Source organism: Phocoena sinus, chromosome 20 (assembly GCF_008692025.1).
Source record: "Phocoena sinus isolate mPhoSin1 chromosome 20, mPhoSin1.pri, whole genome shotgun sequence".
NCBI lineage: Eukaryota > Metazoa > Chordata > Mammalia > Artiodactyla > Phocoenidae > Phocoena > Phocoena sinus.
In genome coordinates, this window is record NC_045782.1 from 50,441,636 (window position 1) to 50,469,632 (window position 27,997).

Consider the following 27,997-nt stretch of genomic DNA (forward strand, 5'->3'; position numbering starts at 1 on the left):
GGTGCCCTGACCACATTCTCGCCGAGTAATGCAGATGAGGCAAACGCCAGGGCTGGGGAGGGGCTGGGTGGGACCCAGCAGCATCTTGTCAACACGTCCGAGTTGTTTGATGGACCTAAGACAAGTGGATCTGGCGTTTCGGCAAGAGCTCCAACTTTGAAGCACAAGTGTGATGCACACTGAGACATTTAGGGGTTCTCAAGAGGAGCTAATGACTAGAGAAGGACAGCACGCATGTCCACCCACACAACAAAGATGGTTTTATAGCCAACATACAGTTTCTCCATCAATGTCACTGTTGTTCCGTTTGCGTTAGTCACCCTCGGTGGCCGTGCATTTGACGCTGCCAGTGCACAGCACATTTTTGGAACAGTTTCGGAATTTCCTTCAGGGCCAGTTTACCAGCCACACAAGAAAATCATTCATTACTTGATCACACCTTGTTTTTCCCCTCAAACCATCATTTTTCCAGCTTGATCACCCACCCTGCTTACTAGACTCAGCTAGGGCTGGTTTTTGCCTGTTTGTGAAAATCACATCCACCTTCAAAAGATGGTCCGAGAAAGAGACAACCCAGTAAACAGCAGCACTTATGAAATGGTCTCGCCCCAAAATTGACCTGATCTGATAAGCCTCTAGATGGCAACGGCCAATTTACAAGAAATAGGAACAGAGGAACATGTTAAATAATACCAGGCGGAAACAATCAGCCAAGCATAAATCATGGGAAATACTGCATGACAAACACATTCCTTATCAAAGTACAAAGGAAAAAATAGGGAAAGCGCCACACTACAGATCAAAAGAGATTGAGAAATTTATTGAGCCATACACTTATGATTTGTTTGCTTTTTTATGTATATATCATACTTCAATTAAAATGTTTTTCACAGTTAAAAGTGCATTGTTGAAAAATCCAAACTGTAAAAATCATCACCTGCCATTATTACATTAACATTTAAATAAATAGGCATTTTTAACAAACATTTAGACACTGAAAAACTGAAAAAAAAAGAGGGCAGGATTCATAAATACATAAATACCCACGCATGCTTTTAGAATGATAGCTACTGGAAGAATGAGACTTTTTTTTTTTTAATCTAGGCTGCCCCGGGTCTTAGTTGCAGCATGGAATCTTCATTGCGGCATGCGGAATCTTTAGTTGTGGCATGCATGTGGGATCTAGTTCCCCCACCAGAGATCGAACCCAGGACCTCTGCATTGGAAGCATGGAGTCTTTACCCACTGGACCACCAGGGATGTCCCAGAATGAGACTTTTTAAAACGCCAATCTAGACAAGATTTTCTTCCATTCCAATGCCTCTTTCCTACACGTTGGTGATACCAAGAGCTTAAAAGAGCCGTTGTTGTCAATGTGGGCATTCATGCCAGCCTCCTGTTCCAGTCTGCAGCTGATGATGAAAATGTGATGAATCTTCCGCCTTAGCTTTGATGCTTTTTCATTAATTCACTTCTGGTAGTAAACTGTGACTGGTCTGCCACTTCAACGTCATCAGCCATTTCCATCACGTTGTCTAAAAGGTCTTTGTTGTAACTGTAACCCAGGAAGAAGTGGCTGGCCCAGACCATGGAGAGGGACAGCAGCTGGCCAGTCAGCGGTAGATGCCGGGTGGGTCGCGGTAGTCGGACAGGTGACACAGGATGAATTCCATGTGGACCTTCCATTGCTTCTCGCTCTCTAAGTGGGAGAATTGCTCCCTGAAGTTGGTTGCCTGCCACACCCCTGAAAGCAGCTCCTCCACCGTGGTGCCCGCCCTTCAATTAAAATTTCTAAAAACAAAAAACAACCCAGATACTTGAGGTAGCTACCAATTGCAATATATGAACTTTATTTCCAACTTGATTTTAATAAAATAGTAAAAGAAACTTTTATGAAACAGGGCAACTTAAACATTATTAACAATAAATTATTATTGGCAAACAACAAGGTCCGACTATACCACAGAGAACTATGCAATATCCTGGGATAAACCATAATGGAAAAGAATATTTTTAAAAAGGTATATATAGGTATAACTGAATCACTTTGCTGTACGGCAGTAATTAACACAACATTGTAAATCAACTATACGTCAATAAAAGATAACTAAAACATTATTATTAATTGTTTAGGTGGGATAATGGTATTATGGCTAATATTGATATCTCTTAAAGAAGCCTTCTCATTTTAGGAATACACGCTGAAATATTTGGGAGTGAAATGATGTGATCTCTGGGATTAGTGTCGTAATAATCCAGATGGGGAAAGAGAGGAGGAAGGGCCTAGATGAAATAAGGTTGGTTGTAAATTGATCATTGTTTATTATATTCCTCTATACACTTTTGTATGTGCTTGAAGTTACCTATAGGAAAATATTTTTAACAGAAAAGATGGTTTGTCACCACTGAGGATGACAAATCATGGCATAATCACAAATGAGGTATTGAAAAATGTCTCAAGAAAATAAGATACACAAACAGTAATCCCAGGGCCTGACCTGGATCACATGCCCACCCCTGAACCAACCTTTTGATCAGGGGGATCCAGAGGTCTCACTTTGCAGTTCTGGGTCATGTGATCTTAACATCTTTATTGGAGTATAATTGCTTTACATTGTTGTGTTAGTTTCTGCTGTATAACAAAGTGAATCAGCTATATGTATACATATATCAGCATGTCCCCTCCCTCTTGCGTCTCCCTCCCACTCTCCCTATCCCACCCCTCTAGGTGGTCACAAAGCACCGAGCTGATCTCCCCGTGCTATGCAGCTACTTCCCACTAGCTATCTGTTTTACATTTGGTAGTGTATATATGTCCATGCTACTTCCTCACTTCGTCCCAGCTTACCCTTCCCACTCCCCGTGTCCTCAAGTCCATTCTCTACGTCTGCATCTTTATTCCTATCCTGCCCCTAGGTTCATGAAAACCTTTTTTTTTTTAGATTCCATATATATGCGTTAGCATATGGTATTTGTTTTTGTCTTTCTGACTTACTTCACTCTGTATGACAGACTCTAAGTCCATCCACCTCACTACAAAAAACTCAATTTCGTTTCTTTTTATGGCTGAGTGATATTCCATTATGTATATATGTACCACATCTTCTTTATACATTCCTCAGTCGATGGACATTTAGGTTGCTTCCATGTCCTGGCTATTGTAAATAGAGCTGCAATGAACGTTGGGGTGCATGTATCTTTTGGAATTATAGTTTTCTCCAGATATATGCCCAGGAGTGGGACTGCTGGATCATACGGTAGCTCTATTTTTAGTTTTTTAAGGAAACTCCTCACTGTTCTCCATAGTGGCTGTACCAATTTATATTCCCACATGAACAGTATCTTTAACTAGTATAATTAAGATACATGAACAAATCCCCAAGGCCAGTATTTGAAGGAAACAACACTCATCTAGATGCATAAGTTATGGTATGTTTGCTTGTTTTACAATCAGTTCTAGGGATTTCCCTGGTGGTCCAGTGTTTAAGACTCCACGCTCCCAATGCAGGAGGCCTGGGTTCCATCCCCGGTCAGGGAACTAGATGCTGCATGCCACAGCTAAGATCCCGGATGCCGCGACTGAAAGATCCCGCATGCCGCAACTAAGACCCAGCACAGCCAAATAAATAAATAAATATTTTAAAATAAAAATAAATAAATAAAATCAGTTCTATTGGGTGTGTATCCAAAATCTATAAGAAACAGTACTGAGCACCACGCTTCAGAGTTAAGCAGAAAGATCCAGTCCTTTTAACACACGTGCATGGAGTCCTTATTACGTGTCAGACGCTGTGTGAGGCATAAAGATGAGCACATATGGAGGGGGAAGTGGAGAAGTGTATCGGGATCAGGTTTGGCTGCCAGTGCCCAAAAGCCCAAAGTAAAAGTGCCTTGACAAGATAGAAGTCTGTGTCCCTTGCATGTGAATGGAGTCCAGGGTGGGAACGACACCTCCACCGTCACCGTCAATGGCCAACTCCCAAAAGACCACCGGAATGGGGATGCAGGTGGCCTCAGGTCTCATCACCAGGGACATGGGTTCATTCTGTCTTGCTGCTTTGCCATCATCATGATGTATCCTGTACCTCCGGCAAGTAGGAAGAAAGGCTGAAGAGGATCAAGTGTCCTTCCTTGAACAATGCTTCCTTGGAAGCCGTGTGTGTGCGTGCAGTAGTTGGTGTGTGACAAGCAGAGCAAAGGACAGTGCAGCAGCACAGACCACGCTGCTGCTCTCTTCCTCAGACAGACTCTCTCTAAGGTCATATTATGAGAGCATCTGAAACACCTTGAGTGAGCCCCTAGCAGGAGGAACATCTGTGTCCCCTCTTACTTGGTAGATGGAAGCCCTGCCGGGTACTGTGCAAAGGCCATTTATCCGGTGTCTTTGTGACGGAAACGGAGGATTCCCAAGCTCTGGCCTCCACAGCAAGACACTCTGGTTCCTTTGGGTTGCTCAGCTGAGTCCCCAGTAGGAGCCTGAGTGTGACGCTGCCTTTCCTGGTGGCACTCTGGCTGACGTCAGGATGCGGCATCTACAGCCTGGACACAGACCCTGTGGCCTGTTACATCTTCCCCAACAGGATTAACCTGAGCTGGGGACACTGTTACTGGTCCCTCCAACCACATCTTCTCCATTGATCTTAGCACAATATGAAGAGTCATCCCAAGGAAAGCATGGGAAGTTGTTGACACCAAGAGGATTGGGTCATTGCAGGAAAGACACTGGGAGAGAAGTGACGGTCTTAGCTGAAATTTCAGCCTGCAGAACCCAACCTCTTCCCCACAACAGCGAGATACGTAGGAGATGAGTCTGAATGACCCCTTTGAACATTACTAAGGGGCAGGGTCAATGAAACATTTAGGCTGTGCTGAGAACACCTCGTTCTGATTCTCTGGTAGCCCTACCCACCTTGGCATTTGCACCGTGCACTTTGGCCAGCTACTGGGACGTGTCAGGTCTCTTCCACTTCTGGAAGGGATCATTTTCTTATTTGGTAGTAAAAGGGTAAAAGACAGCCTTGCAAGGCATGACAGATTATCCTGACATGGACCAGCTGGCAAAGTTTCCAGCCTGGAAAAGTACGAAAAATATAGGTTACCCTACAGGCACAATTTCTTCATCCTGCTCTGGCAGTCATCCAGTGGTCTTGAGCTAACACCATTGCATCATTCCCAACCTGGGAAAACTTCAGGCCCAGAAACCAGATCTGCAAAAGTTATCATCCAGCCTTACATATTTCTAAAATATTTCATTTCAACCTGGAGAGGCAAAGCTCCGCATATCTTAATTGATTTCCCCACCTCAGAGTCTTTCCTCTTCCAAGGCACTCTCCATGCTGCTGGCAAAATTCTCTTTCACACACACACACACACACACACACACTCACTCACTTACTCCTTTGCTCAAAATCTAACACTGACAACAGAGATAAATTTAAGCCTCAAAGCCTGCCATCCGAGGTCTTCTATAAATCTTTCCTCGGTCCAGAATGATTTTAGTTTCATCTCCACTTTATCTGCTCATTTGTTCATTCCTTCGTTAACTCAGCAAACATGTATTCAGCCCCGTCATTTATTCAGACACCATATTTAGCACAGGAGTGTGGGAAGATCCACTATATAAAAACAGATTTTCCTTCAAGGAGCTCAGCCTAACTGCATGGGAGAGACATGTAAACAGTGACGACCACACAGCCTCTTAAGCTCTGTGACCCCTCCCTACAGCCGTTCCTTTTCCTCTCCTCCTCCTCTGTGTCCTTCCACTGGAAGGCACACTGCCTGAAATGAGACTGTAAATGAATCGGGTCTGTCTCTCCCCTCCAGTTGTGAGTTGCTTGGGTCCTGGGATCACATCCACTCACACGTTCTTCTGCCTATGCGCTTGGCATTTTCCAGAACCCTATCAAATACTGGTTGGGTTGAAGCGATGAGTCTTCAATTAGGCCTTGAATCTGTGTGCGTTAAACAAGTCTCTCCACCCCCTGCACTGAGCTGATGCGTCCTTGGGAGACGTGCTCTCAGCACCTCACCCCACCCCCCTGTGCTGTCCCCTGTGTCACCAAGCGAGGACATCAAGCTTAGGGAAGCAGCCCAGCTTAAGAGAATTGCTGTCGTGTGCCTTGGAAAGCATAGCACTCATCCAATGAGATTTAGGACAAGAAAGGATGACCTGAGCCCTTTTAGCTTCTGGCTCAGAGGAATAAAAATAGGCAATGCAATCAGACTTTTTTTTGCTTTGTTTCTCTCACAAAATATTGTCCTTGCTTCTCCTACCCTGGTGCAGCTGTGTGGCGCTTTCATCGGCCAGATGGAGACTTAGATTAGCAAGTCAGCAACTCATCCCCGCTACTCCATCTTGGGTCATACTAGGTGGGCGGGGGAGGGTAGCTTCGCACAAGGAAAGGAGCGCTAACAAGGGACAGACCAAAGGCCACAGAACAAGGGGGGACCGGGTGAGGATAAGAAGCAGAGCGCCCCAAATTCGATTAGTAAAACAATTTTCCCAAGGCTAAACATGGACGAGAATCTCTTCAACCTCAGTTCTGTGGGCAGAGACTGGACTGCACAAGGAAGAGACGGACAGGGCCCATCCGAGCCCAGAGCTCCCCCCCTTCCTCCTTGACGTGGGTGAAAGACAGGGCCACGGCAGACCCCCAAATCGCCTATCCGCCCAACCGCTTTTTGTCTGTGGGGGGAGTGTTTATTTGGGGTGCATCCCACAGCCAGGCATCTTACAGCTCTGCCCCCAGAATATTCTGTGACCTCCTGCTGAGAATCACACATCTGCTCCTTTCACACCTGTTGAAAATTCCATCTCCCCTCCCTTCCCACCATGGCAGGGCCTGTGTGCCTGACTGGGCCACCTCAGTAGCCCGAAGCAGCTTTTAGGATTTTTCTTTTCTAAAGGGAAAGAAAACAAAACAAGTATTTTAAAGTCGGAAGTTGACGGGATTTGGTGTCAGAAACATGTATCTCACAGGGTTGCTAAGCTGAGATAAGAAAATATTTGTGAAAACACTTTGGAAATGGTTAGGCTGTAGGTAAATGCTTCCCACAGACAGGCATCCTAGACAGCTCTGCCTCCGGAATGTTCTCTAAGCATAGATTATTCTCCTGCCTACCCCTGTGGTTGGTTACCAGCATCAACCTCTACTATTTAGATAAGTCCTTCCCGCATCTTAAATTTCCCCCAAACGGAAAAATACTATGAAGAGTGTTGTTCAAAAGATCAGTCCTCACTTGAATGGCTGTAAGCACAGACATGCTGAAACAATATGGGGTCTTTCTTGGTAAACCACTTTCCATAATTACAAGCTACATAGGACTTGAAGGGATCAGGGGACGCATGCAGAGATAGTCATCTTGCTTGGCTGGATACAGCAGCCCCTGCCACCCTCCAAATTCACAAAGCTCACTGGAGCACATGCCCAAGCGTGAATGCATAACTGATCCTAACAGGGACGTTCCTGGCAGCCTTGCTCCGCCGTGACGTCTGACAAGTACCGTGCCCCTGCCAGAGAGTGACCCTCGGCTGCTTCCGGGACACCAGCCAAACTTCTGCTCCCCAGAAACGTGCAACACTCTGATGCAAAACCAGGAGCCTGCTCGCCTTCACTCCTTACCCCCAGGGACACAAGCTACACCTCTGAACTTCACTCAGCAGGTTTACCACCTAGGCTCAGGGAGCACCTGGGGCTGGTGTGTTAGTTTCCTGGGACTGCGGTGACAAACTGCCACAAACCAGGTGCCTTAAAACAATAGAAACTTTTTCTCTCACAGTTCTGGAGGGAAAGTCAAGGCGCTGGCAGAGCCGTGCTCCCTCCTGAGGCTCTAGGGGAGGTCACTTCCGGCCTCTTCCAGCTTCTCGGGCCCCAGGCATCCCATGTCTTAGGGCTGCATTCATGTCCTCTAGTCTCTGCATCTGCCTTTTCCCTGTGTGTCTCTGAATGTCCTTTCTCTATAAGGACACCAGTCTTTGGATTTAGGGCCCCCCCGCAAATCCACAACGATCTTCTCTCCCTTCCAGATCCTTAACTTAACTGTATCTGCAAAGACCCTATTTCCAAATAAAGCCATGTTCCCAGCTACCTGGGGTTAGGACTTGGACACATCTTTTGCGGGGAACCCCCATTCCACCCTCTACAGTTGGTTAGAACCAAAGTCCGGTTGGAGGGAAGGGGGCACTTCCTGCACGCTCCCCTTTCACTGCATCACCGGTTCAGCCTGAAGCTGAGAAGAAGGTGCTTGCAACCCATGGGGGGGCCTCCAGGACTCCGAGGGCACGTGCTTTTGCCTAACCCCCAACAAGCGTGGCTTTAAGGAAAGTGAGGCCAAAAGAAGTTTAAGGCGGGCCTACAGTCCACTTTAGGGCCCGGGCTCTGAAAGAGCCAGAGAAAAAAGACCATGCTCTCAGGACTTCCCTGGTGGCGCAGTGGTTAAAAATCCGCCTTCCCGTGCAGGGGACACGAGTTCCAACCCTGGTCAGGGAAGATCCCACATGCCTCGGAGCAGCTAAGCCCACAAGCCACAACTACTGAGCCTGCGCTCTAGAGCCCGTGCTCAGCAACAAGAGAAGCCATGGCAATAAGAAGCCCGCGCACAGCAATGAAGAGCAGCCCCCTCTCGCGGCAACTATAAAAAGCCCGTGCGCAGCAACGAAGGCTCAACGCAGCCAAATAAGTAAATAAATAAGTAACGATTAAAAACAAACAAACAAAAAAGACCCTGCTGTCCTTGGCTCCCGGGGCAGCCTCCGCGGTGGGTGGGCCGTGCTCAGTGGCTCACCACATGTATCTGCAGAGGAGCTTGTCCCTGGAACCCGCTTGGGCACACAAAGGGCTTCTCTGAGGACCAGCCTCTTGGCAGCTCAGGGGAGCCTTCCAGGAACCTCTGTGATGCTGGCAACCTGGGCTCATTCTACACCCAGGGAAACTGAGGCACAAGGAGGCCTGCTTAATCCCTACAGAGAATTCGGATCTTTGGAGGCAGTGGGTGGTGCCTCTCACCCCATATGGTAACTGAATATGGTACCCTAGTTAAGTTAGTTATGGTTTAATAACGGCCCCTTCTGCTGCACACTGACTGTATTGGCCGGCCACTAGGCAGGGATCCTCATAAGAGCCCATTTTACAGGTGGGGCCACCAAGGCACACACACGGTGACTTCCAGGGCAGAGAATATGACCCTAATACTGTTGGACTCCAACACTCATGGGAGTGTTTCCGTTGCATTAGCCTCTCTCTGCAGAGGTTAAACTCATTGTTTCTCCTTTTTGTTCTTTCTTCCAACTCACCAGGTTCAAGACCTGAACGCCCAGGTGTCGTGGTGAAATGCCCATCACCCCTAATCACACAGGCATGTGGATGCCCAGGTGGCATCCGACTGGCAGTGTGGGAGCACCTGATGGCAGAGACACCTGTGAGTCCCCGGACATTCTGCTGAGCTCGCAAACGTATCTGGCCTTAAGATATTTCCATATGACCTCTGTGTTGCAGTCAAATAGGCTTGACTCATACATTCTTTAAATAGCAAGTGGCAATAACCTGTGTGACTTTTTAATGTTCCATTTATTCTTCCATCCGCTAATTGTTCTGAGATTTATAATAATGGAGCTCCCAAGCGCCTGGCACATGACATAATGGAGGCCAAAAAACCCTGATTAAGTTCAAGTTTGAGAATGCTGAATGAAATTAAAGGTACCCTTAACTTGGTGAAAATAATAGAAAGGTTTTTTTCCCCTTTCTTTTTCTTTAAATCCACTTATTTTTATGTCCCAGCAGCAGACTACGAGGCCAGCTGGGGTCTCGATACAAAGCAAAGCTTGCTCCCTGTTGGAAGACATTGAACCCTCTGTCTTAGCTTCTGCATCCTTTGCATTACACAGTTTAGCAACTGTACAACAGGCTGAAAGAAACTGATGATTTCTCTGCAGCTGGTTCAAACTTGCTGAAAGTGATACTGAGGAAATTTATGGATGCAGGAAAACCCGGCATACCTCCGAGTGGCTCCTCTTAGCCCCACCCTCAGATTTGCAATGCTGGGATCCAAGTCATCTTCAAAACCATTTCCTTCATCTTGGCCAAGCCCTTAAATGTTTAAGAAGTCTCAGATGAATGGATAAAGAAGATGTGATACATATATGTGACAGAATACTACTCAGCCATAAAAAAGAATGAGATAATGCCATTTGCAGCAACATGCATGGACCTAGAGATTACCATATTAAGTGAAGTAAGTCAGAAAGAGAAAGACAAACACCGTATGATATCACTTATATGTGGAATCTAAAATATGACACAAATGAACTTATCTATGAAACAGAATCAGCCTCCCAGACATAGAGGACAGAATTATGGTTGCCAAGGGGGAGAGGGGGTGGGGGAGGGATAGTCTGGAAGTTTGGGGTTAGCAGATGCAAACTATTATATATAGAACGGATAAACAATAAGGTCCTACTGTATAGCACTGGGAACTGTATTCAATACCTTGTGATTAAACCATAATGGAAAAGAATATGAAGAAGAATGTATATACTGTGTCACAGAATCACTTTGCTTTACAGCAGAAGTTAACACAACATTGTAAATCAACGTTACTTCAATAAAATAAATTTTAAAAAGTTTTTAGGTGCTTGAGAAGTCTACATCAAATAATGTCTGATAAAAACTTAGCGTTCTTCGTGGTTAAGGACACGCTAAAACTTAATTTTGAGCCATAACACCTTAAGAAAGGAATTTTATTAGCCAAGGCAGGGAGCCCCGGTCAGTGGTCTGGCCCATGTGACCCAACTGATAGACATACCTGAGGAAATTCAGGCCGCATGACTGCCAGCTGGGACTTGTTCGGTTCCTGATGTTCCCAGAGATAAAACAATAGCCTGAAGCAGAAAAAGAAGGCTTTTGTTCCTGCTTAGAGGGTGATTATTTTCCAAGAAGGAGCAGAAAGTTTTCCTAAACAGAGGGACCCACGGGCACAGCTCCTGCCAAAACTCTCAACTGTGGCTCCAACCGCAAAAAGGGTGATTTAAAAATTTTAAATATCAATGTAATTTTTTTTTTTTTTTTGGTACGTGGGCCTCTCACTGTTGTGGCCTCTCCCGCTGCGGAGCACAGGTTCTGGGCGCACAGGCTCAGTGGCCATGGCTCACGGGCCTAGCCGCTCCGCGGCATGTGGGATCTTCCCGGACCGGGGCACGAACCCGTGTCCCCTGCATCGGCAGGCGGATTCTCAACCACTGCGCCACCAGGGAAGCCCATCAATGTAATTTTTTAAATTATAAAATAATATACGCTACAGCAGACTGTCTACACAGCATCCACTGCCCATGTCTTCCTTCCCAAGGCCAGACTCTGTTCAGGCGCCCACCCTCCTTCACATGCGGGGGCGGCTTCCAGGGGAAGCTGACTCTGCTCCAGCTCTGGCAGGCAGACCAGGTAAATCTAAGGCATCCCTTCTCCCAGGGACTGATTTAGGAGTGGGCATGTAACCCAATTCTGACCAACGAGACCCACAGGGAAGTCTGCTAGGGGATTCCGGAAGGGCTCCTGCCGTCTAAAAAGGAGACACTGAAAAAGCCCATTCCTGTGTCTGGGCACTGCTGTGTCCACTCTGATTCCAGGGACTGCGACAGCTGTGCTGTGCCCACGAGGGGAAGTGGCCTTTGATGGGGATGGGTGGGTCCTGGGGCCACAGAGAGTAGAGGTGGAGGGAGCAGAGCAGGTCTTTGGTGACACATCGCCACCTTGCCTGGGGCTCCCCTTCCTGCTAGACTTCCTGTCATTTGCACTTGTCAATGTCCTCATTGTGCAGTCCAGCTTGAGGAAGGGTTTTCTGTTCCTTGTAGCTAAAAGCAACCTGAGCTCACACTTGTTTCAGAAACATGTTGAAATGCAGAAATGCATAAAGAGGAAAATAAAAATCACCAATCCTCCCACCATCCAGTAACAACCATGATTTATGTTTTGTTGCTTTTCCATCACCTGTTGGTGGTGCTAATTGTGATATATAACTACAGAAGTCATACACTTGCTTTTTGTAAAAAATTCAGATAGAACAGCAGTTGAATACAGAAATAGCTGCTGTAACCCCAGCCCCTCAGTGACGGACTCTTGGCAGTTTGTCATCTATTATGGGAATTTCCCCCACAATGTCAGCGTTTTCTAATGTAATTGCTGCTCCTGAGGGATGAATTGCTCACCTAACTTCCTGAGCCCATACGCAAACTGTAAACTGTAGTGTGACTCAGACTAGCAGAACGTCCAGGCTGTGAGAGCGGGAAGCTGGGAGGAGTAAAAGGAACCGGGGAAGGAGTTTCCCCTCCTTTCTGCAAGCAGGGCTGGCCTGGGCAGAGGAACAAAGTGGAGAGATCCTGGGCCTTGAGCACAAAGGATCTGGGTTCAAAGTCCTAATTCACTGTAGAAGGCTTTGTGACCTTAGGCAGGTCCCTTAACCATTCTGAGCCTATTTTCTCAGCTGTAAAATGGCATAGTAATGCCTAACAGAGTTGTAAGGGTTGGAGATAATGCACGTTGTACAGACGCAATAAATGGTAGCCATTATTCAAAATATTTGCCAACTTCCCATTTCTCTTTCTGGACTCTTCTACTACATCCTGAACATCTCTTCCCACTCCCCCCATCCCACCCCCCACCCCCCAGCTGTCTTTGCTACATCTGTATTAGCCAGGGGGTTCTTAGTTGCAGACAATAGGATCCACTCTAGCTATCTCAAGCCAGAGGGGGTTTCTGAAGGGCCAGAGGGCTCACGGAATTGCTGGGAGGACGGGAGTTGCAAGCAGTAGGCAGGCTTCCAGGAACAACTGACTCCCCGAGTCACACTGGCTCACCAAGGGAGCTGCCACCTCACCAGGATCAGGAAGCTGCCAAGTCTGCTTGGTCTCCAGAACCGGGCTCCCTCTGCCACGATCCATGCCAACAAAATGATGCCCTGTTTCCTGTCTCCGTCTCCATGTGTCAGTCCTGAGTCAGAGTCCCCTGCAGGAGCATGTGATTAGTTGAATCTAAATCGCACATCTGAACCCCAGTAGGTTTTATATTTCTGCATTAGAAAGGGGATACCTACAGTCTGGAAATCTGATTATCGTCAGTATGTGAAGAGAAGGCTCAAAACCTTGGGGGCAGCCTCAGATTCTGGGTGGGGAGCAGGCCAAGGACACATGCTCAGAAGCGCTGTATCTCTGTCCTTGTCCATCGGAGATGGCATTGTGGGATGCTCCAGTTACATCCTTGGCTGAGCTCATATGTGAGAGGCAATGCCAGGTGATTCAAGATCCATCCCTAGGGACAGTGTTTAATGGGTCCTTCACGTTGCACTTTTAAGAAGTTGCTTGGGATGTGGGGTTCAGGACATGCTCCCCCGCAATACTGCCCCTTGATATATTAAATATTTTAAGCTGAAGGAGTTTGAGAAAATGGCAGAAGCAGGAAGTTCACACTGCTTCCCCTGCTTCTCCCCTGAAACAGGTCATAAAACCCTTATGGAAGAGGTGCCCACCCTGTACCCAGAGGAAAGGAGCTTCCTTATCTCCTAAGACAAAGGGACACCAGGAAGAATCCAAACGGGCCATGCAAAGTTTCCACCAGTTTGCTACATTCACTTCATACTCTTTCACCTATCATATTCCTCCACGACTATCCACCCCATCAAACTTAGCAAGAAATACTCAGGTTACACTGTTTCTTTGGGTCTTCATTTCTGTAGGAAGCCTCCCGTGACACATAAAGTTGACATCACATACATTTGTATGCTTTTCTCCTGTTCACCCGTCTTTGTCAGTTTAATTTTCCTAAGAGACCCTAAGAGAGTCAAGGACAACTTTTTCCTCCCCTGCATTTGTCAACTCTAATCTCCGATTCATGAAATTTGGGGCCTTATAACAAGTGAGTTGAAGTTGTTTTCGGTGCAGTGAAGGAGAATGTTATGAGTAAGGGCGAATGAAGCCTGAGGGTCAGAGCAGCGTGTAGGAGTCCTCACGATCAGAGTCCTGAAATTTTTCCTTCCTTTTTTTTTTTTGGTCACGGCCCGCAGCATGTGGGATCTTAGTTCCCCGACCAGGGATCAAACCCATGGCCCCTGCACTGGAAGTGTGGAGTCTTAACCACTGGACTGCCAGGGAAGTCCTGTTCCAGCTTTTTTAAGCTGCTGCCTTTTCTCTGGAAAACTGGATCAGAACGTATTTGTACAGGCTCTGATTTTTCTAATAATTACAGCCTTTGCTCTCAGAGAGATAAGAGCCGGTAGGTGTGAGCGCAGGCTGGCTAATGTAATCCTGGGATTACACACATGATAGGAGTATGAACTGCTGGAGTGTAACGGCCCTTCGAGACAAGCCAGACTGCGGCCCTCTTCTTATAGGTGAAGACACTATTCATTGGCTGCGATTGTAGATGACATTTTGCATTCACTTATCATAAACGATTTCATCGAATATTGACTCGTTTTTCTGATGGGTGGATAAAAGGAAATGCTGCCTCTTGTCCTGCCAGAGAGTTGGCATCCTCGACAACAACGCAGACTGCTCTCCCACAGGGATACAAGCTCCTTTATGGGTTTTCCTCCAACTGACGCAGTGATTTGAGAGTCATCCTTTCAACTCCTGAAAGAAGCGGGTATTTGTTCCTGGGTAGGACAGAAGGCTGAAATTCACTCATAACCCCTAAGGAAAGGCGGCCTAGTGATCTTCTAGACTATTTTTCTTCCTCCGTCGCTGCATGCAGAGGTAGCTCTTGGGACCCTGCTTAGGAAGGCAGCAAAGCCAGGGCTTCCTTCATCTTGTTGAAGATGATGGGATGGTTACTGGAAGATACTAGTTATTTCTTTCTTGTTCTAAACCCCCTGGTATTACATTGCCAGTCAAAGCCTGTGCTCCCTGCATAATAAGATAGGAATGCTGTGCAGAGACGATGCTAATGGCAGCTAAATATAGATGGCAGCTTCTAGGTGCACGTGTGCCTGCACGAACACTAAAACAATTACGGGAAGAAGCCTTCCATGCTGCATGGTTATAACCTTGACTTTAGGAAAGTATGAACTTTTCTGGCTGGGCCCAGGGCTCTCCTTCTGTTAAATGGCATTCCTGGAGGGGCAGCTGGAAATGCTCTGTCCTTTGGACTTGGTGGTGCCCGGGATATTATTACATAACAGAAAAGTGTCCTTTTGTCACTCGGAAATGTGTGGGGCTCAAAGGACAGTCCTACATGGGTGAAGATTAATATGCCTCATTAATTAGTCACATTCCTGCCCTTCTCCATCCTTTATAATTAGGGCGTCAGGCATCCCTGTTGGCCTGAGATAGTCTCAGTTGATGCCTACGGACTCAAGGGAATTATCAATAACGTCCCCTTTCACTCTCAGAAGTGACCTGGTTGGGTGATAAATTTTTATTTTAATTTAATTTTTTAACTGAAGTATAGTTAATGTACAGTGTTGTGTTCGTTTCAGTGTACAGCAAAGTGATTCAGTTATACATATATATATATATATATATTCTTTTTCAGATTATTTTCCATTATAGGTTATTTCACGATAGTGAATATAGTTCCCTGTGCTACACAGTAGGTCCTTGTTCTTGATCTATGGGTGATAATTTTTTTTGGCCATGCCACACAGCATGTGGGATCTTAGTTCCCCGACCAGGGCTCGAACCCTTGCCCCCTGAGGTGGAAGCTCGGAGTCTTAACTACTGGACTGCCAGGGAAGTGGTGATAAATTTTAAGATCACTGATTTGTAATCCTTAAGGAGAAGGAGGGAGACAACACCACTTTGTAGGTGTGGACCCCCTGAGAGCCAGCCTGGGTAAGAGGGCTTTAAGTTGAAGAAAGAATAGGGAGAAGCAGCTTCTCCAAACCCTTCTAAAGAGCTGTCTGCTGTACTCATCCTCAATGGCTCTAAGTGGCCATATACCCCCAGCTTCTGGGGCATTGGGGTGATCAATCTAAGCCAGGGAGACCTGTTGGCCTAGGCAGTATGGCCAGACTGGAAAAATCAAATGGTTCCTGCCATCCAGTTGACCCTGGAGCTGACCAAGATGAAATGGTCACCTTGCTGCTGGCCTTCAAGCCTAAGGTCATAGTTCAAGAGAATGTCAGAACTTGGCTTGTGCAGGGGGTGCTGGCCATCTGTGGGGCTGGTCTTGTTTGTGGGGTCTTCTCCCCATGCTGGGTTGTTTCAGGGCCCATTGTAAAAAGCCAAATCATTCCCCGCTCTACAAAGATTCTCACCTAGAGTGATGAGAAAGAAGGGGGAAGGACTGGGTGATAGCGTTAAGAGAGTCTCAAAGATCTGATGCCCCCAAGCTAAACCCTTTCCCTCCAATCCACTGGGATGAAGGACTTTCTAAACCCTCAGCCCTTCCAAATGTGTCTTCCTGCAAGAGGTGGCCAGTGCCGATAGGGGGCTGAGTTTTCTTGGGCAATCTCTTGGTGACAGGCCAACTCCATGGGGAAAATTCTCATCTAGGGCTTGATCTTGAAGTTACTCTCTAATTCATCAGCTCTGTGTAAAAGCTATAGAGCACATCGACCACCGTTAGGCTGTCAAAACATTCATTCAGCTGATGAGAATAAGGGCTTTTAAAATTACCAGTCTTTTGCGAAGATGTTGGTTGAGTTTCCGCATGCACCCAAAAAGTGCCTTTGCATAGAGATTATTTCAGTAGCATTTACTGCAGATAAAGACTGGAGACTATTGGCTAGATGACATTCCACAGACCCAGAGATAACCAGTTGTGGCAAAAGAAAAGGATGCTGAAGATTTAATTTTGTAAAGATGGGTTGTTGGCCTGGAATCACGTTCCAAAAATTCCTCCTACCCGCAGACCAGCTCCCATCACACCCACAGCATTCGAGATGAGGTGAGGTGAGAAATTCTACAGTCGGCTACTGAGTATCCTGCCGGGCACCTCCTCAGAGGAATGGGAGGAGGTTGCGGAAAAGTCTGTGAAATTCTAAGATTGTTTGAACATGCCATTACTGATAAAAACGTCCTTTCAAATCCCAAGTCAAAACTCCTGACTTTTAAGCAAATTTATGCCTATGCTAGTTTTCAAACTCGTAAAGCACAATATGGAAACAATGATAAAAATATGAGATTTTAGTTTTGCTGCGTCCCAGGAGCCAAGGGCTGAAAGCCCGGTCCATGGTGCCATCTGAGGACTGTCTGTCCCAGGAGCACATGCCTCTCTAGGACTTTGAACTTCTTCCACCTGGAACGTCTCTTTTCCCCATCTCTGCCCTCTGAAATCCCATCCCATCCGTCAGATGGAAAGGTCAGAATTCATTCCTCTGGGTTCTGGATCTGGTTTTGCTCACACCATTATTAAAGCTCTCATAAGACTACGCCTTGGATAGAGGCCCCTCACACACCCCATCCAGCACCCAGAGCCTGAAACAGCCATGTGAATTTTTGTAGGGTTTCAAAACTTTTCACTCTTTTCTTTCGTGGGCCTCTCACTGCTGTGGCCTCTCCCGTCGCGGAGCATAGGCTCCGGACGCGCAGGCCCAGCGGCCATGGCTCGCGGGCCCAGACACTCCACGGCATGTGGGATCTTCCCGGACCGGGGCATGAACCCGTGTCCTCTGCATCGGCAGGCGGACTCTCAACCACTGCGCCACCAGGGAAGCCCCACTCCTTTCTTTTCATTTGCTTTACCACACAGTGAACTGACTTCAAAACAGGCCTTGTTAAAGAGGATTTTAAATGTAAGTGTTGCTTGATTCTGACAAGTACCCTTAGATCCTTGGAAAGCATCTCCCACGACCTCTCCCGTTGCTGGTTCTGTTCCTTTTCATTTAGGAGACAGTGATTTGTTTTCTGGGTTGTAAAAACAAGAGAACACGCTGCTTTGGTTGCAGTAACTCGCGGGGTAGTCAGAGAAAAATGTCCCTTTACTTGGAGGTGGGCGGCATCAGAGAAGGGCTTTCGCCACCCAGAGTGAAGGCCCCAAGACCCCCTTCTCCCCTCCCATACACACCCCCAGCCAAGAGCAAGGGTCTGTCTGATCCCAAAAGGGCCTGAAACAAGTGGAGTCGTTGGTGAAAACACCTTGAGCCCAAACTTAGCTGCCAACGGCAAGCGCAAAGGACAAACAGTATCTGCAGATGCTCTCAGCCTGACTGTTCCCAATGTAAAGACCCCACATTTGAGTTTACCAGTTCATTAGAAACTGGTGGAGGGTCAGACCCAGAAAGGAGCTGGCAGGGGGCAGTCTTCTGGAGTAATGATTAAAATAAGTGGTTAAAACTCTGCTCAATATTATGTAATAACCTAAATGAGAAAAGATTTTGAAAAAGAATAGATACATGTATGTGTATAACTGAGTCACTTTGCTGTACACCTGAAAGTAACACAACGTTGTTAATCAACTATACCCCAATATAAAATAAAAATTAAAAAATAAATCAATAAAATAAAATAAGTAGCTAAAGATAAAACAAGAGTACAGCTCTGTGCCTGCGAACTGAGAGGACCTGTGATGCTCCGGTTGATGGCCTTGAGCCTCCAGAAGATGCTCCGGGGACCCCATGTTTTGTTTGAAGTTTGTGCCTGACTCTTGAATCATGAGGGTTGGGGGTGGGGGAGTGGCTCCTAGGATCTCTAGGATAATGACTTTTATCACAGATACCCAGGTGGCCACACAAATAGTGTCGTGAAAAGGATGTCACTTAGGCAGAGGCAGAAGGCTGGGCTTTTGCATCTCTTTTCCACCCAGGGCGACCTTTACTGATCTTATTTGCACCCACATTTAGCAGCCGGTATCTCTCTCCTGAGACCAGAAGGCGTGTGCCTGGGAGTATGTTAGGCCTGTGAGTAGGGTAAGAGGCTGTGTTTATTATATCAGAGTTGGGAGCAACTATGGCAGAAGACACATTAAGACACAGTAAGAACTCGTGTCTCACGTGTAACTCCTTGGGAAGCATGAAGCCTTAAGGGTCTTCTTCACTTGTGAATTGTTGTTTGTCCCAAAGGCAGTGATAACCTCAGACTGGCAGTATTTCAGGGGCAGGCGATCAGAGAGACAAACTTATCTCGGTTGGCATTTCTTAACTTGTTCTTTATTGAGTCTGTGGCTGCAGATACGTTTTGGGGTGCATTCAGCTTGTGACCCAGAAAGTACCCAAGAGAGGAGGGCTGGCAAGGAAGGCAAAGGGGTGACTTGGAAGAAACCCATGCCAACTTCACACTCTCAGCGGTTCTGTGGGCAGAGGACGTGCTCCCCCTCACAGACCCTGGGAAGGTGCCCAGGCAACCCCCTGCAGAAAGGAATGTTAAGGTACCACTGGCAAGTTTCCAATACTCCAACCCCAAAATGTAATTCGCTTGCTTCACATATTTTCAAAATTCCGTAGTAAAGCATCCTTTTACTTCAAATTTTCAACTTTAAAGTTCAATCAAAATTTTAAGCAGTGGGCTTCCCTGGTGGCGCAGTGGTTGAGAGTCTGCCTGTCGATGCAGGGGACGCGGGTTCATGCCCCGGTCCGGGAAGATCCCACATGCCACGGAGCGGCTGGGCCCATGAGCCATGGCCGCTGAGCCTGCGCGTCCGGAGCCTGTGCTCCGCAACGGGAGAGGCCACAACAGTGAGAGGCCCACATACCGCAAAAAAAAAAAAAAAAAATTTTAAGCAGAAAAGCTGTTTTTATGGATAAGAAGATTACTCTGCATGCCTGGAAGGAACAGAGAGTCTCCAAGGGCAGTGATCTGCTCAAGACTTAGGTGCTTTTTTTTTTCTTCTTATTTATTATTATTTCTTCTTTTTTTTAAATGGAAGTATAGTTGATTTACAACGTTTTAGGTATACAGCAAGGTTATGTGTATATATATATATATATTTATATGTGTATATAATGATATATATATGGTTTTTTTATATATATAAATATACATTTTTTTTATATATATAGTGCTTTTTGTTTCATCCTTTAGAACATTGACGTCTCGGGTACTCTATTACCTGCCCAGGACTGTCCTGGCCAGGAGGCTGACCACACCTTGGAAAGACACCATCCATATAGACAACTTAGATTTAATTCTTCTCATCTCAGAAGCAATATGTGTATTCCCAGGAAAACTTCTGAAGATACAGATAAGGAAATTAGCGTTCTTAACTTTGTATTGTACGCTTGTGGTTGGCAAAAGGATGGCCCCCAAAGATGTCCACATCTAAAACCAGAACCTGTGAATATGTTAGATCACATGGCAAAGCGGAATGAAGGTTGCAGATGGAATTAAGGACGCTAATCAGAGAAAAAAGGGAGATTAGCTTGGGTTACCCAAGTGGCCCAATGTAAGCACAAGGTTCCTGCTTTCGGCTTGACTTCAGCTCAGTGCGACCTCAGTCACACTTCTGACCTCCAGGACTGTAAGACAATACATTTGTTGCTTTAGGCCACTAACTTTGTGGTAACCTGTCACAGCAGCTACAGGAAATGAATACAATGGCCCTCCTCCCAGGTTTTTTTCTTTGCATGTGTATTTTTTTTTTTTTTTTTGCGGTACGCGGGCCTCTCACTGTTGTGGCCCCTCCCGTTGCGGAGCACAGGCTCCGGACGCGCAGGCTCAGCGGCCATGGCTCACGGGCCCAGCCGCTCCGCGGCATGTGGGATCTTCCCGGATCGGGGCACGAACCCGTGTCCCCTGCATCGGCAGGCGGACTCTCAACCACTGCGCCACCAGGGAAGCCCTGCATGTGTATTTTGAACCCCCCCAAAGTAGGACCATACTGTACATAATATTTTCAGATAATCTTTTATTGAAGTACAGCAATGGAACAGAGAATCACAAATCCCCAGCATACAGCTGGACGATCACGAAGAGAAAACACCCGTGTGGCTACAGCCCCAGTCAAGAACTCTAACACGATTGCCCCCTGGAAGCCCCCTTATTCTGTTCCCAGTCACCCGCTCCCCAAAGGCAGTCCCCTTTTGACTTCTACACATAGCCTAGCTTTCCTGCTCGTGAACTTTATAAATGAAACCACATGGTATGCACACAATGTTTTCTTTTTTATTGAGGTATAGCTTACACATACTGAAAAGCACAAATTTTAGATGTTTTCACACATGCAGACACTCCATTAACAGCCCTGTGAATCAAGATAAAGAGTATTTCCTGTCCCCAAAGTTCCCTTTCCTCTGCTCAGCACATATACCCCTCCCCCAAATAACCAGTTTGCTGATCTCTATCACCATAGAATTACTTTTGCCTGATCTGGGGCTTTGTGGATATAAGTGGAATCATGCAATATGCTGAAACCTGTTTTCTTCCTCGCTCATTAAATTATCATAAGCCCCTTTCCGCCGTACGGCTGGACCGTCATTAGTTTAATCAACTTCCCCCTTTTGTGTATGGTTGCTTCCAGTTTGGGGATAATTTTAAGAATTAAATATCAAAGATGCATCAGGCTTCTCTTATTCATAGAAGCAGGTGGACCAGGGATGAAAATCCTCCCCCACACAGCCTTCTAGCTGGGTCCTCACATGTCATTATCACCCTTTCCCCAGAGTCACTTCCTTAACTGATCCCTGCAAGACCCAGGCTCTCTGGAGGACACTGAGGACTGTCCCCGCTGAAACAATTGTTTTCTTACAGTCCAACGATACCGGCCACTTCCTCTCCCTGCAACCCAGCAACCTCTTGGAGCTCAGTCAACTGTCTAATTACTCCAGCCAAAGAGCCACTGTTCAGAGCCTCGTGTTCTAGACAGGAAAGAATGTTCCTCAGTGAATAAGTCCACACCTCTATTCTGGGTAACACAGCAAAAGTTAAAACGAACCAGTTGTCCTGCAGTTGGTTCCAACTATTATGTTGTTTACACAGAAAGCACGGAATCGAGAAGCACAGGGGAGCCCAGAGTATTCCAAGGAAAATGTTTGCAGGCTGACAAATTAGGACGCCGCTTTCCAAAAATGTGCACATAGGATATTGGCATTTTCTGCATTTAGTTAATGTAGTAGATAACAGTCTGTCCAACTGGAGTGAAACTGGGGGCTCTGATGACTGAAAATGAGTAGATACTAAGCACTTGTGGATTATTTTGTTCCTTTTAGACTATATGGAACAGTACATGCTTCCAATGCCAGGCACAAAAAACAAACGGTACAGGAGGGAGATAGAAAATAGACCTTAAGGGACTTCCGTGGCGTTCAGTGGTTAAGACTCCGTGCTTCCACTGCAGGGGACACAGGTTCGATCCCTGATCGGGGAAGTAAAATCCAGCATGCCGCATGGCACGGCCCAGGAAAAAAAAAAAGAAAAAAAGTAGACCTTTAACAGTTAGTTTCGTTTCGTTCCTTTCAGAGGGAGGCAGTTAGAAAATCTGATTAAACATCCTTTACTCCTGTGTCATCAGGAGTTTTTTCTTGAGATGACCACGGTTTTAGCCCAGTTGCTCTGCGGCATGTGGGATACTCCCCGACCAGGGCTCGAACCCGTGTTCCCTGCATTAGCAGGCAGATTCTCAACCACTGCGCCACCAGGGAAGCCCCAGGAGTTTTTTCTTGAGATGACCACGGTTTTAGCAGAACTGAGATGAAACATCATTCAGAACATGAAACGTCACATTTATACAATCATCTTATAAAACCGGGTCCCCTCCCTCTGGGCCCCTGTTTCCTTTACCTGCGGGAGTATGCGGGGTGGAGGGGGTGGAAGACAATGACAGAAATGTCAACCCCAAATTGTCTTGTGCAGAGGCTGTGGAATGGAACCCAGCAGCAAAGGCCCTTTGTCAAAGGGACTTTGGGGTGTCACTGGCAGAGCTAGTGGGCTCCAAGATAAAGCTTAAACAACAACCTGAACGTTTGCATGTGTAAAACCTTTAGAAGCACTGTGGAATAAGCCCGGATGTCAGCAAGAGCTGAGACGAGCGCCTTGGGAATTCCCTGGCGGTCCAGTGGTTAGCGCTCCACGCTTTCGCTGGCGAGGATGTGGGTTCGATCCCTGCATCCCGCAAGCCAAGCAGAGCAGCCAAAAAGGAAAAAAAAGACCGGCCCCTTTAAGTCACTGGGGTCACCCCCCACCCCAGGTCTGAGCAAGCCCAGGGTTGTGATTCATTCTCCCTTCCCTGTCCCTGTCCCCATGTGTGCAGAGGGGAGAGTGTGCTGGTCTGGTCCTCACAGCGTCCACTCCTCTTTTCCTGTCTCTTGGACTCAGTCAATCTCCCTCTCTCTCTCCTTCTACGGCTTCGGCTTCGTTAAGTGGGCCTAACAGAAAATGGAAATATTGATATATAATAGATATTCTGTACTTAAAATACTGTTAACACTTTTACATTTTGTTGGCTTAAAACCAAATGAATGAGACTCTCTCTTTACTTTGCATGGCGGTGGGAGTTGGGCATGGCCCACCTTCAAGCTCCAAGTTCACCAGCTGCCTGCCGGGCTGTCCCTGTGCTCCTGGCCCTCTCTCTCTATGAAGTAGAGAAAAGAATCGTCGGGCTTCAGAAACCTGTTCCCAGGAGTAAATGAGATGCAGGTGCCACACTCAGCCTGTTGCCCGATGTGGGCTAGGTGGTCCTTAGGTGGAAGCTATTTTAGGTTCATAGGTCTTGGTTCCTTCCCCTGTGTGTCTACAGCGTGGTTGCCTGAATAAATAAGATTCTTCATCCCTGCTCCGGAATCTGAAGTCATTATAACCCCACACGGAGCAGCTGTTTCCCCCCAGTTCATAAGCAATTCCCTGATGGTAAATTGCATGCCTAGGGGAACAAATGAACTTGTAGGTGATGGACAAGTCCCTGGCCTTGCGCAGAGTGGAACTCTGTTGTCACCCAAGGACTCACGGGCGTGTCAGATGTCAGAGGTGAGGTCACAGCAGGGGAACACCCAGGACTGGGGCCCCGAGCCTGACACCTCCTGCCTCTAGAGCAGATCTGAGTCATTTCAGTTTCCTCTTACTTGGGAAGAGGGAAGTAGAGGGTGATTTCCTTGATTTGTACCAAAATTAGAAAAGACAAAGGCAGGTGAAGGGATCCAGAATAAGAGTTTTGTTATTGTTTTATTCTCTGAACTCCCCCTTATAGGCCTGAAAGCAGAACGTCCCAAAATAATTCAACAGTCACAAATCCTCTCCCGAGGCTAGGATCACAACTTGGGAAGACTCCTCTCTCTGGAGAGACATCCATACCCAGATGAGAATTCCCCCTAACAGACGTAAAACTACCATAGCTCCCATCTATTCTCCTAAAGCGCCATTTATCTTTCCTAAAAGTCTTTTGCTTTCCCATAATTGTCCTTCTTCCCCTCCCGTGCCGCTTCCCTTATTAAGATGGTTTATAAGCTCCCAATTCTAACCACCTCCTTGAATCACAGTTTCCATGAACTCCTGCAGACCTGTGTGAATTTTAAAAATCTGTCTTTTCTTTTGCTAAACTGTCTTTTGCAGGCCCCCAATTAACAGACCTAAGAAGGTAGAAGAAACATTTTTCCTCCCTGACACTGGAGTTCACGTCTTTACTGTTAAATGCTAGAAAAAAAAATACTCAAAACCCTTGTTAGAGATGGTAAGGAGAACGGATTCCAGACTATCACAGTGGGAATGGGACCACTGCAATGAGATTTTACAATGGGGAGAGAGACTGGGCTCAACTCGGAATACAGTGTGGGCAAGTGGAAAGTTATGGAAAATTACTAAGAGGAAACATGAGGAGTAAAATGGGTTCTGGCTGAAGTGAACTAACAGGATTCTTGCTGAAGGCAAGCTAGGGGGCTTCAGACATCACCTGGGGGATGGTAGAGGGTGAGGAGCCTGATCAGTTATCGGGAGTGGGGGGTTAGGGTTTAAACTGACTCAGCGGGTCTCTTGCTAAAACTAGGTTTTACAGGGAGGTGCACAGATGGGCCTAAGAGAAGGTCCAGGAGTCTGAGTAAAGTTTGGTCAAACAAAGAATCTTTGTCATAAACTTACCCTCATTTAGTCCTTTTGAGGTTAATTTGAATGTTCTCTAAAAAGAAGGTACTATATAATATGATGAAAAGAGAAAAGTAGATACTATATAATGAAAAGAGAATGGTAAGCATAATTTATTACAGGCCTAGTAGGGCCTATGCGCTTTGCAGATGTCACCTCCTTGAGCCTCTCATGTTGCAAGGGGGACGTGGGCTCAGTGAGGGCCAGCTCCTGCCCAGGGTCCCAGATTAGTGTCCACTTGTCACACACAGACATGGACTGCACCCTCAGGCCCTGTGCCAGGCACTGGGGATAGAGGGGTGAGTGAGACAGTCACCACAGCCCCGGGACAGACCAGCTGGCTGAGGAAAGACCCCCTCAAAGAGTAAAGCACACAGAAGTAATGCCTTCGGGGGAGCGCTCACAGGGTCCCTGCCTGGGCCCGGAGCAGAGGGGAGGGAACCCTGGTGGGATCTGTGCTGAGAGCAGAATCACAAGGAACAGCGGGTAGAGGAAAGTGGAGGGAAGGGCATCCCAGGGCCAGGGACAGCGAGAGCAAAGGCCACACGCACACAGGACCGAACTAGTGGTGGTGCTGCGGCCTAAAGCCGGTGCCACCCAGCTCCAAAGTCCATTTGACCTCACTGAGGCCTCTGTGTACCTGTAACCCCAACAGAACCGGGCCTTTTGGCTGCCTGGTGTCAAGTAAAAACCGAATCCAGACTTAGGGAAGAGAGACTTTATTGGGAAGGCTTATTGCAAGGGAGGTGGGGGCAGGACCACTGCCGCAGGGAAATCACTGTGACCCACCAGATCCGGGAGCACGTCAGGCGTGAGGCAAGAAGGGAGTTTCCTTCATCGGGAGCGGTGAAGACGGCTAGCAAGAAGCAGGTTGGGCGCAAGTGGAGGGAAGGGTGGCTGGGTGGGAGAGGAGGTCAGAGAAGGTTTTAGCTGGACTCACGCCAAAGTTCAGGGGCCTGGGAGAGGGAGGGAGACTTAACCAAAGTCTCACTAATGAGCACTTTGTTCCCACTGATGAGTGGGACAAGCTGTTGAGCCAGAAGGGGAAACTGGAGGGTCCGTGACAGACCTTAACACAGGCGAACGGGGGGGGGGGGGCGGGGGGACGGAGGGTCCGTGACAGACCTTAACACAGGCGAACGGGGGGTGGGGGGGGACATGGATAAGTCTGCTCTAACTCCGTGGCATTAAATCTGTCACCAGCAACACTAAATGGGTGGAGGGGGTGTTTGTGAACCATCGCTGTTTTTCAGGAGCTCAGTCCCCGCTTTTGTTCAAGATGGAGTCATAAATGTCCTGAGGGGGTGAACAGGATCGAAGACAGTCTCCACCCCAGTCAGAGCCCGTTCAGCCTAGTGACGAAGCCAAAAGGGGGCGTTTAAAAATCATTTGGGTTTCACTGAATGATGGTCGACAGAAAAAAAAATGAAGAACCGCCAGCCATAGTTTGAATTTCAGATAACACATTTCTATAGTATAGGCGTGGCCTATATAATATTTAGGACTTACTTATACTAAAAAAAAAAAAAAAGACATTGTTTGTCTGAAATTTCACTGTGTGTCCTGAATTTTTACTTGCTGACTCTGACAACCCTGCACTGAGTGGGTGCCTCAAAGTTACCCTAAAGAACACTTTTTAGCTTCTCTTTCCTGACATCGGTCTCAGCACCATAGCTGTTCCCTACACCCACTCCCACACACCCCAGCTCTCACCACACACTCCAGGCCTCCGGCTCCCTCTGTGTTCTCTGAACCCCTGGACCCTCCTTCTCAGCCCTTTCTCTGTAATCAATTCAGCCTCTGACCTTGTAGAGGAGCAGAATTTGCCCCCCACCCAAAAGCTTTCTCTTTGGCATGAGGATTAATTTAGGCTGATTACTTTTAAGAAACAGAAGCCTCAAAGTTTTTATTTCCTTCCCCTTAACTGCCCGAAAGAATTTAGATAAAGGGCCTGAGGTATCACCAGAGGTATCTGCGAAGAATGTGGGGAAATTCGTCAGGGCCTGAAGGTCAGAGTCCACGCTGTGTCACATTGTGTCTGGGGCCCCGCAAACGTTTGTCCACCAAACATTTGCTTTCCCATCTGCAGGTGAATTGCCTTCCTCCCCTTTGAAGTCCCAAACCCTCACCTCCAACATCCTCTTTTGTCTCTAGCTGAAGATGGTATTTAAGGTGACGGTTTGGGCGATTTTGGTGAGTTACTCAGTCTTCCTGGGTCTTTCCCATGTATACATGTTACTAATCTTTTGTGTGATTTTTCTCCTGTTAATCTGTCTCCTGTCACTTTCATTCTTGGACCAGCCAGAAGAACCTAGAATGGCAGAGGAAAATTTCTTCTTCCTCCACAGCCTCTGCCCTGAGGATGAAAAGTCCCAGCTCCTCAGAAAGGTGGGAGATTTTGTTTTGAATTATATTTCCCCAACACGTGACTCCAGATTTTTTAAGCAAACAGCAAGGAAGACTTTGGGTGTTTGCCATTGCCTCTTGCTGCACCCGCATAAGTAAGAGGCCTCACAGAACCCAGTTTACATCCTCTAAGAGGCCCAGGGGCATAGACTATAAGAAATTGCTAACACTACAGACTGTGCTGGAAAATTCTTCCCCAATACAGAACGCTGGCTCAAAGGAATGACATCAATGTGTATAAGTACTGCCAGTAATCACAACTGTGCAGGTATCATACACTACAGTTAAATCCACCATCCATCTGTGAAAAAAGTACAAAGCGACTAACAACACCCTCCCTCACTCCTCAAAGTGTGGTCCCCAGACTGGCAGCATCTGGGAGCTAGTGAGAAAGGCAGAGTCCCAGGCCCGCCCCAGACCTACCTGCAGCTCCAGACTCTGCATCCGATAAACCTCCAGGGGATTTGTGCACATTGTTTCGGTAGCACTGAACTAGGACACTTTCATTTTTGTTCCTAGAACAAAAACACCACTAGATGGCCCTTCTTGACCAAGTCAGGTATTTAACCAAAACAGGTATGATGCCCAGGACAAAAAGAGGGACTATAGTCCCTCTTTCTTATTAGCCTGATGTAATTCATATCTTCCTTTGGGGAAGAGATTGGC

At 46.9% G+C, this 27,997-nt stretch overlaps 1 protein-coding gene across 1 annotated transcript; it reads right to left on the reverse strand.

Moving 5' to 3' along the window:
* Window positions 1-1,213: 1,213 nt before the first annotated feature.
* LOC116746214 (CDKN2AIP N-terminal-like protein) lies at window positions 1,214-27,805 on the reverse strand. Its single transcript, XM_032617511.1, is given in 4 exon segments — window positions 1,214-1,614; window positions 1,617-1,778; window positions 25,046-25,210; window positions 27,755-27,805. Coding segments are annotated over 4 exon segments (549 nt in total). The 3' UTR covers window positions 1,214-1,443.
* Between the last annotated feature and the right edge of the window lie 192 nt (window positions 27,806-27,997).